Raw genomic sequence first — 17,610 nt, 5'->3', positions numbered from 1 at the left:
ATTATTATAGGGGCGGTCGGGTAGCCTAGTGGTTAACGCATTCGCTCGTCACGCCGAAGACCCGGGTTCGATTCCCGATATGGGTACAATGTGAGCCCATTTCTGGTATCCTCCGCCGTTATATTGCTGGAATATTGCTAAAAGCGGCGTAAAACCATACTCAGTTAGTCAGTCATATTATTATAGGGGCGGTCGGGTAGCCTAGTGGTTAACGCATTCGCTCGTCACGCCGAAGACCCGGGTTCGATTCCCGATATGGGTACAATGTGAGCCCATTTCTGGTGTCCCCCGCCGTGATATTGCTGGAATATTGCTAAAAGCGGCGTAAAACCATATTCACTCACTCGCTCAACTGACATGTGTGATTGGGTAGGGTTTTACGCCGCTTTGAACAATATTTATAGCGCGGTATGCAGTTTATAACCTTGGGGAAACCCCATGACCACAGGCAGGGTACTGGCAAACCAAGAACCTTTATCAGGGAAAATCGGAACTTACAATAGCAGGATTCTGACACGCCCAGGGGACGCAACTCTGCGCAGCGACACACACAAAACACACAAGACACACACAGACACGAACACACACACACACACACACACACACACACACACACACACACACACACACACACACACACACACACACACACACACACACACACACACACACACACGAACACACACACACACACACGCGCGCGCGCGCGCGCACGCACGCACGCACGCACACACACGCACACAAAAACCCACAATCACACACAAACACACAAAAGTCAAGGTATGACACTTGATCCACGTCATCGCGGTGGAAGCTGGCAGTGCGGCCTCCCATTCCCCCCACTGTCACTCGACACTGAAACAGGATCCTGTTGATATGGTGTATTATAGTCACAGTATCATCACAGGATACGGGTATGATACAGGAAGACGTGATGGAGTATGTAACTCCATCCGCCCACTGGACCACTGGTTGTCTCCTCCTGATTTATGCATCCTGAGAGACGCGCAGCCATGACGCTGTTAAGACCCTTGCGCTAACAGACAACATCGCCTTCTTTTAGCCCTGATGCGGTCATGCCTGCTGTAAAGGTACTTGTTTTAATTGTATATTCCCAAGGGAGCCGCGAATGTTCACTGTTCATGATGCACTGTGTGCTTAGAAACTGTGTTATGCTGTATGAGTGAAAATTTATATTATTATTTATATATCTGGTCATCGGTGCTGTGGAAGTCGAGACTGGCCAGGTTCTGTCAAGTTACAGTGAGGGAAGTGGTATGGCCTAGTAACACAAATGAAAGTCGAGTGCATACTGATCCATGGATAATGTAATGTAGCGCATCAACAATAATATACATATACCCATTACTATTATGATTATGTACAGATTAAGATAAAACATGCAGCAAAGAGGGTTGGGTGATCCTGGCACAGTCAGGCTGGTTAGGCTCATCATCAGCTCAGGACCCTTGCCCCCTCTACACGCAGCCCAGACAGCGAATGGGACTTCTCCCAGGAGGCGCTGCCTAGTCAAACCCACCCAGAACTTTTCAGAGAATGTGAAGACTCCCCAACACTGCAGCCTTCTGCATTACCCAGATTGTCAGAAGGGCTGTATTCCTGGTAGCAAACCCGGGTACTCTCCCAATGTCAGTCAACAGATTGGGAGGTACCAAACCTAAGGCACCGAGAACAATCGGGAGTCGGACGACTTGGTACTTGGGATGCAAGAGTGACATTTCGAAAGCGAGGTCTGCATATTTGCCATGTTTTTCCTGAATCTTGTCAATCACAACTGCATACAAGCCGATCAGTTGATGAATAACGGCCATATACTCACAATGGATGATGGTAACTTCAATGCACAGAAAGATACACCAGTCCTGTCAAGGGTTTGACGACCGAGAATGACAGACCACTCAGTCGCGTTGTTTCGTACCAAGTCTATGTGAATTACTTGGGATACTGTTAAGTTTTACAACGACAGCGTTCGAAGCCCTATAAAATACATACCAACCTGAGGTTTTCGGTGAGAGCATCAACATCTGCTCAGTGTACCAAAGACAAACCTCACGTCCTAACATTTCCCAGAACTGCAGCTGCAGGTGTGGCCAACCAATCACCACAATGTCGTTAGAATACGTTAGTATGTTAACGTATCGAAGTTCGACAATCGACGCGACACGCGTACGATCTTTCAGTGTCACGTGACTGTGGGGGGAATGGGAGGCCAGCTTCCACTGCGATGACGTGGATCAAGTGTCGTACCTTTTGTGTGTTTGTGTGTGATTGTGTTTTTGTGTGTGTGTCTGTGTGTCTGTGTGTGTATTTGTGTATGTCTGTGGGTGTTTGTTTGTGTTTGTGTTCGTGTCTGTGTGTGTCTTGTGTGTGTGTTGATTTATTTGTGTGTGTGTGTGTGTGTGTGTGTGTGTGAGAGAGAGAGAGAGAGAGAGAGAGTGTGTGTGTGTGTGTGTGTGTGTGTGTGCTTTCGCTGTGCAGAATTGCGTCCCTTGGGCGTGTCAGAATCCTGCTATTGTAAGTTCCGATTTTCCCTGATAAAGATTCTTGGTCTGCCAGTACCCTGCCTGTGGTTATGGGGTTTTCCCAAGGTTATAAACTGCATACCGCGCTATAAATATTGTTTAAAGCGGCGTAAGACCCTACTCAATCACTCATATCAGTTGAGTGAGTGAGTGAATATGGTTTTACGCCGCTTTAGAACTATTCCAGCAATATAACGGCGGGGGACACCAGAAATGGGCTTCACACATTATACCTATGTCGGGATTCGAACCCGGGTATTTAGTGTGACGAGCGAACGCTTTAACCACTAGGCTACCCGATGCCCTGATATCAGTTGAATGGTACTGTATCACACAGCATGACATAAGGAAATGTTGCTGAAATGAAATACATAACACATTACGACAGTTTACCATTACGCTCAAATAACGGCTTTTCTGTATACCCAAATACTAGTACATATTCCGCACAAGTCTACACACTCGTGAAAACCACGATGACGACACAATACATGACACTTCCGTACAGGTAACTACTCGATTGATGGTTACATTTATGACTAAACTAACTCGGATATTCCGAATACGTCTTTTAATCGAACACGTTCCGACTACCCAGTCATGACTTCATATTGAAAACACGTTAATGTCGAATTCCAGATACACATTTTTACTGATATATCGAAATTGTAAGTCTTTATGATTAAAACATCTTTGACAATTGGGCGACACTTTTCATGTTTGGGTTTACGGATCCGACGAATCAGAGTGAGTGAGTGAGTGAGTATGGTTTTACGCAGCTTTTAGCAATATTCCAGCAATATCACGGCGGAGGGCACCAGAAATGGGCTTCACACATTGTACCCATGTCGGGAATCGAACCCGGGTCTTCGGCGTGACGAGCGAACGCTTTAACCACTAGGCTACCCGACCGCCCCTCCGACGAATCAGAGCCACCATCAGAAAATATAATATACAAAGTTTAAATGTATTTGTATATGTCGAACCGGTTTAAATTTTTAATATGGTTTCATATACGATGTGCATTACGGGAGATAAAAATGAAATTTAAGAGAGAATAATGTTTATTGAAGTTTCCCATTATATTTAAAGTTAACATTAACTCGTCTAAATGGGTAATATATATAACATTTGGCCAATAAATGGCCTTGAAACACCGTAATGGTTAAAACACAATGCAAACTTGTAAAATATGTCTCAAATAAGATTTGTCGGTACACACGCAACAAATGCACGTTAGAGATGCGTGAGAGTTGACCACATAAGTGCCACCCTCTCATCAACAACGGCTTTTCTGTATACCCAAATACTAGTACATATTCCGCACAAGTCTACACACTCGTGAAAATCCGGATTAGAACTGGTCTTCACCAACCCATGCTTGTCTTGCGACTATGCTTGCCGTAAGACACGACTAACGGGATCGGGTGATCAGGCCGACAGACTTAGATGATGCAGATTGACGCTCATGATGTCAATCACTGGATTGTCGGTTTCATTCGATTATTTACAGATGGCCGTCATACAGCTGGAATATATTGCTCATTGTGGCGTTAAACAACAAACAAACAAACAAACAAACAAGTCTACGCGGCTGTACCCCATCAACGTCACACGCCGATGTTCACATAATATTTTATTAATTATTTTATTACTCGTCTACCACCTGTGGTAGTTAAAAGAGAAATAAAATATCCGAATCTGTATAATTACCTGAGACTTGTCACGTGACGCGAGGGAGTAATCGGACGTTGCCCCGGTAACGCGGGACGCCGAGGACCCATCCTCCAGGTAGATTCCAGTATCCAGGGACTCCGTGTTCAACTTCCGGTTTCCCAACGGGATGTCATCGAATCCAGTTTCGTCCAAATCATTTTTCGACTTATTTTTCTTATTGTTCTTGGTCTTTTTGTCCTTCTTTTCCTTTTTATCCTACACAAAACAGAGAAGTCGTAAGATTTAGGTAACTGTTGCAGTAGTATGCTTAATAGGAATATACATTAAGACAAAATTGTTATGGATGAGCAACTTCTTTATTACAATTGGGCGACGTTTCGGTGTAGATTCTAACACCGTTATCAAGCAATTAAGGCCCAACTTTTGCAGTATGCTTAACAGGAATATACATTGTCAATGCATGGGAATAACCAGTCTAGATTATCAGACGAAACAGATTAAAATTTGGCGTAAAAGTTGCTGCGAAAATTATAAGAATGGACCAATGAAAATCAGTGATGACACGGTTGCAGCGAACTCGAGGTGATTGACGGATCGGTTCGTCATGTCCGTAGTCTGCTAATTTCTATTACCCATACAATCCATATAAATATTATTCACAATATTTGTACCGATATGAAGATATAAACTACCGGACAAAAGAAAGTATACACTTGACAATTTGATTTGACCCCAAAATTACAAACATTATCAAAACGTTGTCGGCTGAAAACAGTCCCCGAAACGCTGCAATTAAGGCCCAAAACATAACTATGATACCCGTATCAATGCATTATCATCGAGCAACTATATCTTGTTTGTTTCATTTAAGCCACCATTGGTGTGAACATTCTTTTGTCCGGTAGTTTACTTACTAACCTGAATATTATGTTGCAATACATACAGGATGTGAGTTGTGAAATGCGACAGGCGAGATATAATAGACGTGCATCAGCTTCTAAAATTAGGATTGAGTGTATGGGGAGAATCGAATTCCGACCTCTTGCTTGTAGAGTGAACGATCAACCATCAACCATCAACCAAGTCAGCGAGCCTGACCACCCGATCCCGTTAGTCGCCTCCTACGACAAGCATGGTCGCCTCTTACGGCAAGCAAGGGTTGCTGAAGACCTATTCTAACCCGGATCTTCACGGGTCTGTCAAGGATCACACATAACATTCTTTCGTACAAAACAAACTATCATATTTCAGGGTGTTACGATGCCGGGTGTATTACAGTAGGAAGATCCCGCGACAAAGGGTACTTGCTACTAGTGTGGGAAAAAACGTGACCTATTTCACTTGTCGGTAGTGACGGACTTCTGTCGGGTCAAGGTGACACTAGCCCAGACAAGTTAAATACTTGTTCCCCAGTGAACATAAAGTTCTTGAGTACGGTCGATCGTTGGCAATGAGCTGATCTGTTTACCTCCCACGTATGTACATGGTTCATCATGGAATACAAAACAATGTAAGATCGCACATTTCACCCTGATGACGACACAATACATGACACTTCCGTACAGGTAATTACTCGATTCATGGTTACATTTATGACTAAACTAACTCGGATATTCCGAATACGTCTTTTAATCGAACACGTTCCGACTACCCAGTCATGACTTCATATTGAAAACACGTTAATGTTGAATTCGAGATACACATTTTTACTGATATATCGAAATTGTAAGTCTTTATAATTAAAACATCTTTGACCATTGGGCGACACTTTTCATGTTTGGGTTTACGGATCCGACGAATCAGAGTGAGTGAGTGAGTATGGTTTTACGCAGCTTTTAGCAATATTCCAGCAATATCACGGCGGGGGACACCAGAAATGGGCTTCACACATTGTACCCATGTCGGGAATCGAACCCGGGTCTTCGGCGTCTCGAGCGAACGCTTTAACCACTAGGCTACCCGACCGCCCCTCCGACGAATCAGAGCCACCATCAGAAAATATAATATACATAGTTTAAATGTATTTGTATATGTCGAACCGGTTTAAATTTTTTTAATATGGTTTCATATACGATGTACATTAAGGGATATGAGAGAGAATAATGTTTATTGAAGTGTCCATTATATTTAAAGTAAACATTAACTCGACTAAGTGGGTAATATATTTAACATTTGGCCAATAAATGACCTTGGAACACCGTAATGGTTAAAACACAATGCAAACTTGTAAACTATGTCTCAAATAAGATATGTCTGTACACACGCTGCAAATGCACGTTAGACATACTTCCCCTCGCACGTCAGTTGTAAATCGCGATCTAATTCGCTCGGGGACAATCGCCATTCACCTCCACGCTACTACGTATAAGCAGGGGCATGCATATGTCTGCTGTAACATGCGCCGAGCAGACGACTTCCGGGTAGAGAACACGTGTTTGTGTGTCGCCCGATACCGACTGTATTGAGTAATCTCACCTTCAGTATTCAGTGTTTACACTAGCCGACTTGTTTAGACTGGATAGATTGCCTCACGCCTAGCCTCCATTAGAGTCTCTAAGAGAGCTTCAAACATAACTATACACACCCATCAGAGAGTCATATATTCTTGTGTTTGGTTGTGGGACTGAACGAGGCAATAGCGGATAAATACTAGACTAACACTAAGTCAATGAAAACATTTCTTTAAAATATTTTTTTTCTTCCAAAGAACCTTTCCTCGTCTGCTGTGGAATCAAGCAAACTAGACTTGGTTAGTTTGATCTAGACTTGCCTAGGCTTTTAGTAAAAAAATACCTAAATATATAAATGTCAGTCATGGCGCAGAACTACATAAATACGTTTATGGATAAGTTCTGTTCATGATTTTATTGACAATTTCTTTTGTATAGTTTTTTTAGGCCGGGTGTTGGTACTAACTCGGAGTTGACCACAGAAGTGCCACCCTCTCATCGCTGCATAGTCTACATCTACACATGTCCATTTATATCCACCACCATCATTTAATGTTGTGTCCATCAATGTTGTCCTTGTCTGTGGTCGAATATCAGCCAACTAACAACTATGCTGTGATACCCTGTGCAGCCACTGTGGTCGTACCAGCTTCATCCCCCATCTATTTTACATACATCCACCGCCTCTAATCAACTGTTTAGCATCTTCCTTTCACACATGTAGGTCAGACGCTACCTGTCCTCTGATTAGCTATTTGGCCCTCTTTAATCTTCCCTCCACATGCATCTGCATGAGTGAGTGAGTATGGTTTTACGCCGCTTTAAGCAATATTACAGCAATATCATGGCTGGGGACACCAGAAATGGGCATCACCCATTGTACCCATGTGGGGAATCGAACCCGGGTCTTCGGCGAGACGAGCGACCGTTTTAACCACTAGGCCACCCGACCGCCCCCGCATCTGCATGAACTCTATGAAGGGATGACTCCTGTTTGAAGCTTCCCTCGCATCAATTGATTCAGTAAAAATATTCCACCACTAGCCAAGCCTGCCTCGTGTTTTTACCAGCAGCCTCGAGGCTGGACATGTAGTTTTCCACGCCCTGCTACATTTAGAACATTTAATAATTAATCAATGCTTCATACATTCACCGAATGCCAACCAGGGTAGGTCCCCGCGTACCCGTGAATATCCGGGGTAGAATAGGTCTTCAGCAACCCATGCTTGCCGTAAAAGGTGACTATGCTTGTCGTAAGAGGCGACAAAGGGGATCGGGTGGTCAGGTTCGCTGACTTGGTTGATGCATGTCATCGTATCCCAATTGCGCGGATCGATGCACATGATGTCAATCACAGGATTGTCTGGTACAGACTCGATTATTGACAGACCGCCGTTATATAGCTGGTATATTGCTGAGTGCAGCGTTAAACAACAAACAAAAAAACAAACAAACAAAGGTCATCCGCGCCCGGTGCCGGTGCTCGTCGCTGGAGACGACCACAATGGGGATTGCTTGGTTACAATGGCTGACATGGCTGTCGTACCTTGAGGGCGTAGACCGAAATTATCATTAACTGCTTTGTCTGGTCCAGACTCGATTATTTACATGGTATCAATACTGTTGATCAACTCATGTATGAAATATATATTTAAGCCCCGGACATTCATTGCCTGTATTGATGTAGCGTGGGAATAATGTGACAATCATCTAGATAGACAGACTTGGGCAAGTACATTTCGTGAAACCCGACAAGCCATTTAACTTTCCTGAAGGAAGGGCGGTCGCTGGTTGTAGCGGTTTGTAAAGACTGTATCGTGACGTTCAAACACAGAATGTTTTATGTGCCGAGTGCATTCAATGCACATGCCTTTGTGGAGTATGTGTGAGAAATATTACACGAAATCTCTCGAGGAGTATAAGAGTATTTACAAAAGCATTGACGAAATAAACAAAAGCATTGATGAAATATATAATTAAGAGAAACCTGTTTCGCCATTCGAATATATATATAAGTGTTACCAGTCAACACACAATTATGGGTTATACGTGTCTACCTGTCAGTCAAATGAAAATACATGTATTTTTATTGTTTGTTTGTTTGTTTGTTTTTTGACGCCGCACTCAGTGATCTTGCAGCTTTATGACGGCGGTCTGTGAATAATCGAGTCTGGACCAGACAATCCAGTGAATGACATCATGACATCGCTCCACCCAAAGGGGATACGATGACATGCATCATCTAAGTCAGCGAACCTGATCACCCGATCCCGTTAGTCGCCTCTTACGACAAGTACGGGTTGCTGAAGATCAATTCTAACCCGGATCTGAACGGATCAATATACTAGTACATGTATATCAACACAGACCCATGACGTAAACGCATGTCTAACCTCGGATTTGAGTCAAAGAGTACCTTTCTTGTGCAATACATCACCTAGCCAATACTATAATTATTATCTAGAAATAAAACATGGTATTATAAAGTGGATATTTTAGAGAGAACATCGTGTTACATTTTTTAGGTATATTTTTCACAAGTAAACTGTCTTATAGTACCTATGTATCACAAGCTTAGACTCAAGCAAAACATATATTATTAGAAATATTTAAACAGTACATACGTCCTTGGAGAACTAGGCTATAAAGCATTCTTAAAGGTATTTGATATGAAAATATACCCAAATATTATGACATAGGGCAGAGGTATGGGGTTTATACGTATTATATGTTACTTGCACATATAATACATGGTTGTTTCAACACTCTGATTTTGATGTAAAACAATAGCATTCCCTGTAATTATCACAGCTTAGTTACATTCTAGATTTCCCGCCCTTCACATAAATTTAAAATGTCTATTACATGTAGTTTAAATGTCTATTACATGTAGTTTATTAACTACTGTGTTATTTTATAAATATATCATGTACCATTGTATACCAAAATATAACTTCATCATATGTATATATGTATATGTATGTGTGAGTGTATGTAGGTATATGTGTTTGTGTGTAATACTGTATATATATGAATATGTGTGTGTTGTTATATTTTCTCATTACTTGAAATTTCTATGCACTGTACATTTATTCTGCACCACAGAATTCACATACCATAATATAACGAAATGTATATAGGAGAAGGCCTCGTAAGTGTGTCACTTGTACCTAGTCCATATGTTTAAATCAAATACGTATAAAGATTTGAGATAAAAATGTACATTTATATAATTGTAGTTTTAATGGCTTATCCTCATGTACAGCTACTCTTATGTTAATGTTATGAAATATCGGGCACGACTATTGAATATTTGCCCCATGAGATATCCAGAGTTGTGTATAATGTGTTATGCGGGATTTAAATGGAAAACGAAATTGGGTTACAGCTGTAAGACTGATGTTATTTAAATGTAATACGACTATAATGGAATTAACAAGATGTAAATTTTAATTATTTTTTTTAACTCTTTCAAACAAAGGTTAAAGAAAATCTACTTGAAAACTGTTGGCTATCAAAACATATCTTTATGGTGAACAATATTTGTTTGATAACAATGTTAAAAATATGTAGACATACTCTATGAAAACTTAGATGTTCCTCATGTGAGATGTAAATTAAAGTCGGGCGATATACTGATAGGCCAAGGATTACGAGAATATGAACACTGTTTTTGTTGTTGTTTAACGCCGCACTCAGCAATATTCCAGCTATATGACAGCGGTCTGTAAATAATCGAGTCTGGACCAGACAATCCAGCGATTAACATCATGAGCATCGATCCACGCAATTGGGATACGATGACATGCATCAACCAAGTCAGCAAGCCTGACCACCCGATCCCGTTAGTCACCTCTTACGACAAGCATAGTCGCCTTTTACGCCAGCAGTGAGTGAGTGAGTATGAGTTTACGCCGCTTTTAGGAATATTCCAGCAATATCACTCCGGGGGACAACAGAAATAGGCTTCACACATTGTACCCATGTCGAGAATCGAAGCCGGGTCTTCTGCGTGACGAGCGAACGCTTTAACCACTAGGCTACCCGACCGCCCCTTTTACGCCAGCATGGGTTGCTGAAGACCTATTGTACCCCGGATCTTCACGGGGGGAGACAAGCATGGGTTGCTAAAGACCTATTGTACCCCGGATCTTCACGGGGGGAGACAAGCATGGGTTGCTGAAGACCTATTCTACCCCGGATCTTCACGGGGGGAGACAAGCATGGGTTGCTGAAGACCTATTGTACCCCGGATCTTCACGGGTGTGTGTAACATTAAGAGAGATGAAGATGGGTATCATACCCTGCGTGTTTATACTTTCTACTCTCAGTTCAGAACTAGTTATGCACCATCAAAATACGTTCACATATACATTTCAGTCTTTGTTAAAAAGTTCTTATTTTAAGAAATACGTCCATGTGTTTGTACCATGCATAACTATACAGGACCGCCTCCTTGGTCTAGTGGTAGAGCGTCCGGCCGGAGAGCGGAAGGTCCGGGGTTCGATCCCCGGCCGCGTCATACCAAAAGACGTTAACAGATGGTACTTGTTGTTACCCTGTCTGGCGCTCGACATTAAGGGGCTAAAACGAGGACTGGTCGGCTTGGAGTCAGTATACTGTGTCTGAGTGGGGTATTCATGTTAAACTGCGGCATGGTATCTCAGTGAGCTAGCACTATAAATCGGCATCAGTCCGGACTAGTACAAGCAGCCCCACAAACACATACACGTCGCTATATATGTGCAATAATCTTGGACGCGACGTTAAACCCCATTTCACCTCACCATAACTGTAGCGACACAAGTGTATGTAACACGAGTCTCTTACACAACACTGTATATACATTGTACTATAGGTACGTGGCGTCCAAAGTTCGAAATGCAAACAACAAATGATACAATTACATAACCATTTTAAAATGGAATTGAACCACAGTACATGACTTACAAAATAAGTCAAAGGAAACATATTTGAAATATATTGACATCCAAGTTGGAATACTTAAACTTGGTGAAATTAACTCTTTAAGTCAACAATACCTCACACCTACTTGGGTTGTCAGTCAAGATGTGATGAAGTTAATTTGCGACGACGTCATATTGGCTCATGAGGATGAACCTTTTAAATGTAGTGAGTTGGGTTTAACGTCGCGTTGAACATTATTCCAGTTATATCACGGCGTGTCAGCTTAATGTGGGATGAAAGCCCGAAGTGATGCAGGTCTCAGACGTTTACCACTTCGGTGAAACCCACGAGCACGGGTATGGTGCTGATAAACCTAGAAACATAATCGGAGCGAATCGGAACCGTTTCTGGCGTGCTCAAGGGACGCAACTCTGCACATGAATCGCGGCGCCTTAGACGACTGGGCCACCCGTGACCCGCTTTGCAACCGATAATATGATTATGTTAAACACGAACCCGCTAACACAGGTGATTATAATTAACAACATGTTTATGAGAAAAGATCTCAGTTTTACAGCTGTGCTACACCATGCTATTAAAAAGGAAGTGGTTGGTTTAACAGGCTTTGTGTAAACAGAAAGGGGCTCTCTGCAATTGACTACACGTAATGTGTCCTACGCGTTTGTGTACTTCGGTTAGCTGTGTTTGTTTTACGTGTTGAGACATGGCAGTACATATATTTCACACGAAGATTTATTTCTCCCACCACGGCGGACAAGACGGAAACGATGTTCAAGCCGTTATTTTATATATACTAGTTTAGTAATATCAAAGAAACTTCTTTAAAACTTCTTTTGAGATGTATCCTTTGAAAATAAATATTACACTTGAAACACGTCAGTTGGTTGGTTGGTTTGCTGTTTAACGCCGCACTCAGCAATATTCCAGCTATATGACGGCGGTCTGTAAATAATCGAGTCTGGACCAGACAATCCAGTGATTGATATCATGCGCATCGATCCACGCAATTGGGATCGATGACATGCATCAACCAAGTCAGCGAGCCTGACCACCCGATCCTGTTAGTCGCCTTTTACGACAAGCATAGTCGCCCTTTACGGCAAGCATGGGTTGCTTAAGACCTATTCTACCCCGGAATCTTCACGGGTCGAAACACGTCGGAGATAAGTTGATAGTAAGTCAACTTTAAGCATCAAAGTGATCGTACCGCATGAACAGACAGACAGACAGACAGACAAACTATACTGAACGATTCCATACGGAACTACGAGGGACTATTATACCGTATTCGACATAATAAGCGCGCAGGGCGCTCTCAAAGTTAGAAATAGGGGTCTCTTATTAGAATATTATTTTGTTGAAAAACAACAGAGTTGAAAGATCGTAAATTTCGTGGTTTATGCTGACAGCCTGAAATGTTTTTATACGACAGATATATTTTTTCCAGAATTTAATTTCTTATAATTAAGAATGCATATAACATACGTATTATACACGAATAAATAAGTCATGTGTACATTGATCAATCGGAAGGGGTGCTAATTGGGATTGTTCACCAGCCAATATAATAAATTATTAGAAAATATCGCCGTGGGCGAAGATTTGAACGGAGCGCTTATTACGTCGAATACGGTAATTAAAATACAATGAAAGTAAAATTATCTTACTTATGAAAGACTGACAGTATTTAGAAGTGATTCACATAAGGAAGAGAATATATGGACGTCAACTTCTTTATTATGAAGGAGTAAGCATATACTCCAAAACGTTGTGTTCCTCATAATAAAGAAGTTGACATCCATATATTTTCTTCCTTATGTTACAGTCAGGTGAATTATTTTATGGCGTGACAAAACATAAAAAACCTTTCTCGACATCATTAAAAGACATGAAAGCATTCTGAATGTTTTTGTTATAGAGACAGTTTCTTTCATCAGAGTATGAGTGAGTGAGTGAGTATGGTTTTACGCCGCTTTTAGCAATATTCCAGCAATATCACGGCGGGGAACACCAGAAATGGGCTTCACACATTGTACCCATGTCGGGAATCGAACCCGGGTCTTCGGCGTGACGAGCGAACGCTTTAACCACTAGGCTACCCGACCGCCCCATCAGAGTATGAGGACAGAGTATTAAAATGTGATATTCTTACTCGGTAAAGTCTTTACAATAAAAACATTTTCTCTCAGGTAACGGTGATTTCTTCCAGTTTCAACCCTTAAGGGAGCATCACCACATCCGCAAAGTGTCAATGCCCTTATGAGACAGAGCGTACATCATTTTACTTACTTCTGAACCAAATTCATTTTTAAAGTTGTATATGTGCAAAACTTATTACCACCTGTGCCAGTTCTACCGTCCGCTTTGATACTGCTTGATTTTATTGGACCGCCTCCGTGGTCTAGTGGTAGAGCATCCGACCGGAGAGCGGAAGGTCCGGGGTTCGATCCCGGGCCGCGTCATACCAAAAGACGTTAAAAGATGGTACTTGTTGTTACCCTGTCTGGCGCTCGGCATTAAGGGGCTTAAACAAGGACTGGTCGGCTCGGAGTCAGTATACTGTGTCTGAGTGGGGTATTCATGTTAAACTGCGGCATAGTATCTCAGTGGGCTAGCACTATAAATCGGCATCAGTCCGGACTAGTACAAGCAGCCACACACACACACACACACACACACACACGTCGCTATATAAGTGCAATAATCTTGGACGCGACGTTAAACCCCATTTCACCTCACCTCACCTTGATTTTATTGATTATGATACTTAATAAATATAACATTCTTTACTTGTTGACACAACAAAAGGGATGTGACAAACTGTAGTTACATTTTTAAAATGTTTAAGGCTAAGATACGAAAAATTTACTCTAAAATTAAATTTCTTTTCTTACGTATAACCAAAACATACTCAACATAAAAATTCACTTGTCGAATTTTGTTTGTACAATAGACTGATGGTTGGTACGGTCGGAATATTCAGACTGTTTGCGTATCAGTGCGTATATTTCGGTCTGTAAATAATCGAGTCTGGACCAGGCAATCTAGTGATTGACATCATGCGCATCGATCCATGCAATTGGGATACGATGACATGCATGAACCAAGTCAGCGAGAATGACCACCCGATCCCGTTAGTCGCCTCTTACGACAAGCATATAATAGTCGCCTCTTACGGCAAGTATGGGTTACTGAAGACCTAGTTAACCCCGGATCTTCACAGTCTTCAGGTGTGTCTTGCTTATGTATTACATGATTACACCGTTTTTACGTGATTATTTAACCTGACTAATACAGACAGGACAGAACAGTTCGTCACGGACCGTGGCACGAGTCGTGGCAAGATAACCAGGAAGTATAGTGACAAGGAACATGACGAGTGATGGGAGACGTCAGCAGGAGGCGGGGAGCTGGCATGACGCATCGTTTCTCTTGCACACTCGCAGTGTGAGTGAGTTGTGCTTAACGCCGCCATGGACATAGTTCCGTTACATCACGGTATGTCAGCTTCATCTAGAGGAATCCCCAAGTGATGATGGTAGTTTATCACTTTGGAACATAATAGGGGTCTTCAGCAACCCATGCTTGCCGTAAAGGCGACTATGCTTGTTGTAAGAGGCGACTAACGGGATCGGGTGGTCAGGGTCGCTGACTTGGTTGAAGCATGTCATCATATCCCAACTGCGTAGATCGATGCTCGTGATGTCAATCACTGGATTGTCTGGTCCAGACTCGATTATTTACAGACCGCCGTAATACAGCTGGAATATTACTTACTTACTTACTTACTTTGGAGATTTAACGTGCGCTTTCCGACTGATGCGTATTTCGCACACGGGCCCGGCCAGGCCATTTAATGTGTTTCCGAAAGGGGCGAAAGTTGTCTGTGCAACCCAAGAGGGGGGTTTTAGGTGTTGCTTATATAGAATTTGGGAATTTTGAGATTTGGAATAGATGCCGATGGGATTGGGGAGGAGAACTAAGGGAGCTGGGTATGGTGGATGTTTGTTTGTTTATGTGATTTTGATTTGGTAGGTTATTGTGTTTTTAGATGCGTTTTATTAGTTCCGTTTTTATTAAGAATACGCCTAAGGCCTTGAAGTTTTCTTGTTTATTTTGTGGGTTTAGTATTGCTTCTAGAGTTAGAGCCTTGTTTAGATTGAGGGTGGTTTGTAATGCGGTTCGATGTGTTAGGTAGTGTGTGCAGTGGATGAGTGCGTGTTCTGGGGTTTCTGGTTGTTTGCAGTGTGGGCAGTTGGAATATTGCTGAGTGCGGCGTTAAACAACAAACAAACACACAAACAACAGTGTCCTTGGTCACGTGTCTGGATGACACCAGGACAACGAATAATGTCAGGTTTGCTAAATACGTTAAAGTATAGTGACACACATTGTCTTCGTAAGTAAATACATATCATGACATAATTTGTTTAGTTGTCTGTAATTGAATAGGTCTTGCCCCAAGGGGTAGGCTAAATCTGTTATGTGACAGGTCCGATCAAGTGTCACTGTTAGTATTTATAGCGGTGGTCCCGTGTGGTCAGTGACCTGGGTCAATGGTGTCCAGCTCATTAATGTGTCTTTCGTTTACAGGTGAGATTTGTGAAGGAGTTCTCTGCTTTCAGAGCAGTGGCTGTGGCAGCCTGCTGCGTTTGGGCGAAACGTTTCTAGCCAGGAATTATAACCAGTCTTAAAATAATTGATATGGCTTCGTGCAGCCATGTTTTTAATGGCAGCCACACACAACTCCGCTCTGGAGCTGAATATAAAAAAAATCAGAATATCGTATCAATTTCCTCTCTGAATAAAACAACAGAATACATATATAAAATGATATAAGGCGACAGACGCGATTAGATCAGTCGTTATGTTTTGAGTTAGTTATAGCAGGATCGTTTCAATTAAAATACCTATAGGTTATATTTTCTATTGAATTAAAATTTACAGAATAGTCAGAGCCGGCGCAATATTGTTATTGATAATTTAATTTTAGTCAATTGGTGCTGTTTAAACGCGACATAGATAATTGAAAATGTCACGCCATAATTACGAGATAATGCTCCAACTCGTACATTTAACAGTGAAATCAACGTGTTTTAGATGTACAAAATACACGACAAAACTTCTCTACAGCGTCGCGCGAACGCAGCCCAGTGTGAACCTCCGAGTACGCTTATTTGAACGATTCACGCATGGCTGACCCTCGGCGACATTCCTCGACAGACGAGTCACTTTATTCAGGGTAGTGCTGACCTATTCCCAACATAAGTCTGTACATCATGGGATGTGAATCAATATAAAATCAATAAAGTTTATCGATCGCTTTGTCTTATAAAACAATAACCACTGACTGTAAAACAAATCTATCCACGCTGTATTCAGTGTCTTGTAACATGATATATACAAACATGCGTGCCCGCGTTTGAAATAGACCATTGTTGTGTAACGAAATATGATATTAACAACAATAACGGTTACTCGGCCAGGTCAATACGATACTGTATCTTTCCCGCGACGTTGTACATTTCTATAGCCACATGGAGTTGTAATTAACAAAGTTCATACCTGCCAGGTGTTCACCGACTATAACAGGTCGTATTTACATAACAGAATCAAAGCGATATTTACTTCTCCTGAAACCAAATCTGTGATGCGGGCTGAAATGTGATTGCATATGTACATTGCCTTACCTTTCCTTTGCCCATGACGCATGGAGATGTACATAGCAGTCCGTCAATCTAACAGACAGGTTAAGTTTCTCAGCTGATCCGTGAACTCCGTGTAGTCACGTGACTTCAGTGTCAGCGCTGGCGGGTTGTTTTTCTCTCGTGAAGTAAACCGCCTGCGGTTATTTTGGTGGGGGTCGTTATAGATATATACTTTGTTGTATTATGAAGATGGTCTTTGAGTAAGTATTTACAGATAATTTTTGTTGTTGTCTATCCTGTTTTGTTTACCTATTTATTGGCTAAATGTTTTGTTTGTTTGTTGTTTAACGCCGGACTCAGCAA

General features: G+C 41.9%; 1 protein-coding gene across 1 annotated transcript in view; it reads right to left on the bottom strand.

Moving 5' to 3' along the window:
- LOC124113940 (sodium- and chloride-dependent glycine transporter 1-like) overlaps positions 1 to 17,387 on the bottom strand; it is a 38,943-nt gene extending 21,556 nt beyond the window's left edge. Inside the window, exons 1-2 of the mRNA XM_046474442.2 lie at positions 17,290 to 17,387; positions 4,257 to 4,475 (exon numbers count right to left, since the gene is read on the bottom strand). Of these exons, the coding sequence (XP_046330398.2) occupies positions 4,257 to 4,475; positions 17,290 to 17,304 (234 nt within the window). The 5' untranslated portion in view covers positions 17,305 to 17,387. The remainder of the gene's footprint in view (positions 1 to 4,256; positions 4,476 to 17,289) is intronic.
- Between the last annotated feature and the right edge of the window lie 223 nt (positions 17,388 to 17,610).

Source organism: Haliotis rufescens, unplaced genomic scaffold (genome assembly GCF_023055435.1).
Source record: "Haliotis rufescens isolate VD_foot unplaced genomic scaffold, xgHalRufe1.0.p SCAF_16, whole genome shotgun sequence".
In the NCBI taxonomy this organism is placed as follows: Eukaryota; Metazoa; Mollusca; class Gastropoda; order Lepetellida; family Haliotidae; genus Haliotis; species Haliotis rufescens.
The sequence above is the reverse complement of the archived record's forward strand: the minus strand, read 5'-3'. Positions and strand labels throughout refer to the sequence as shown.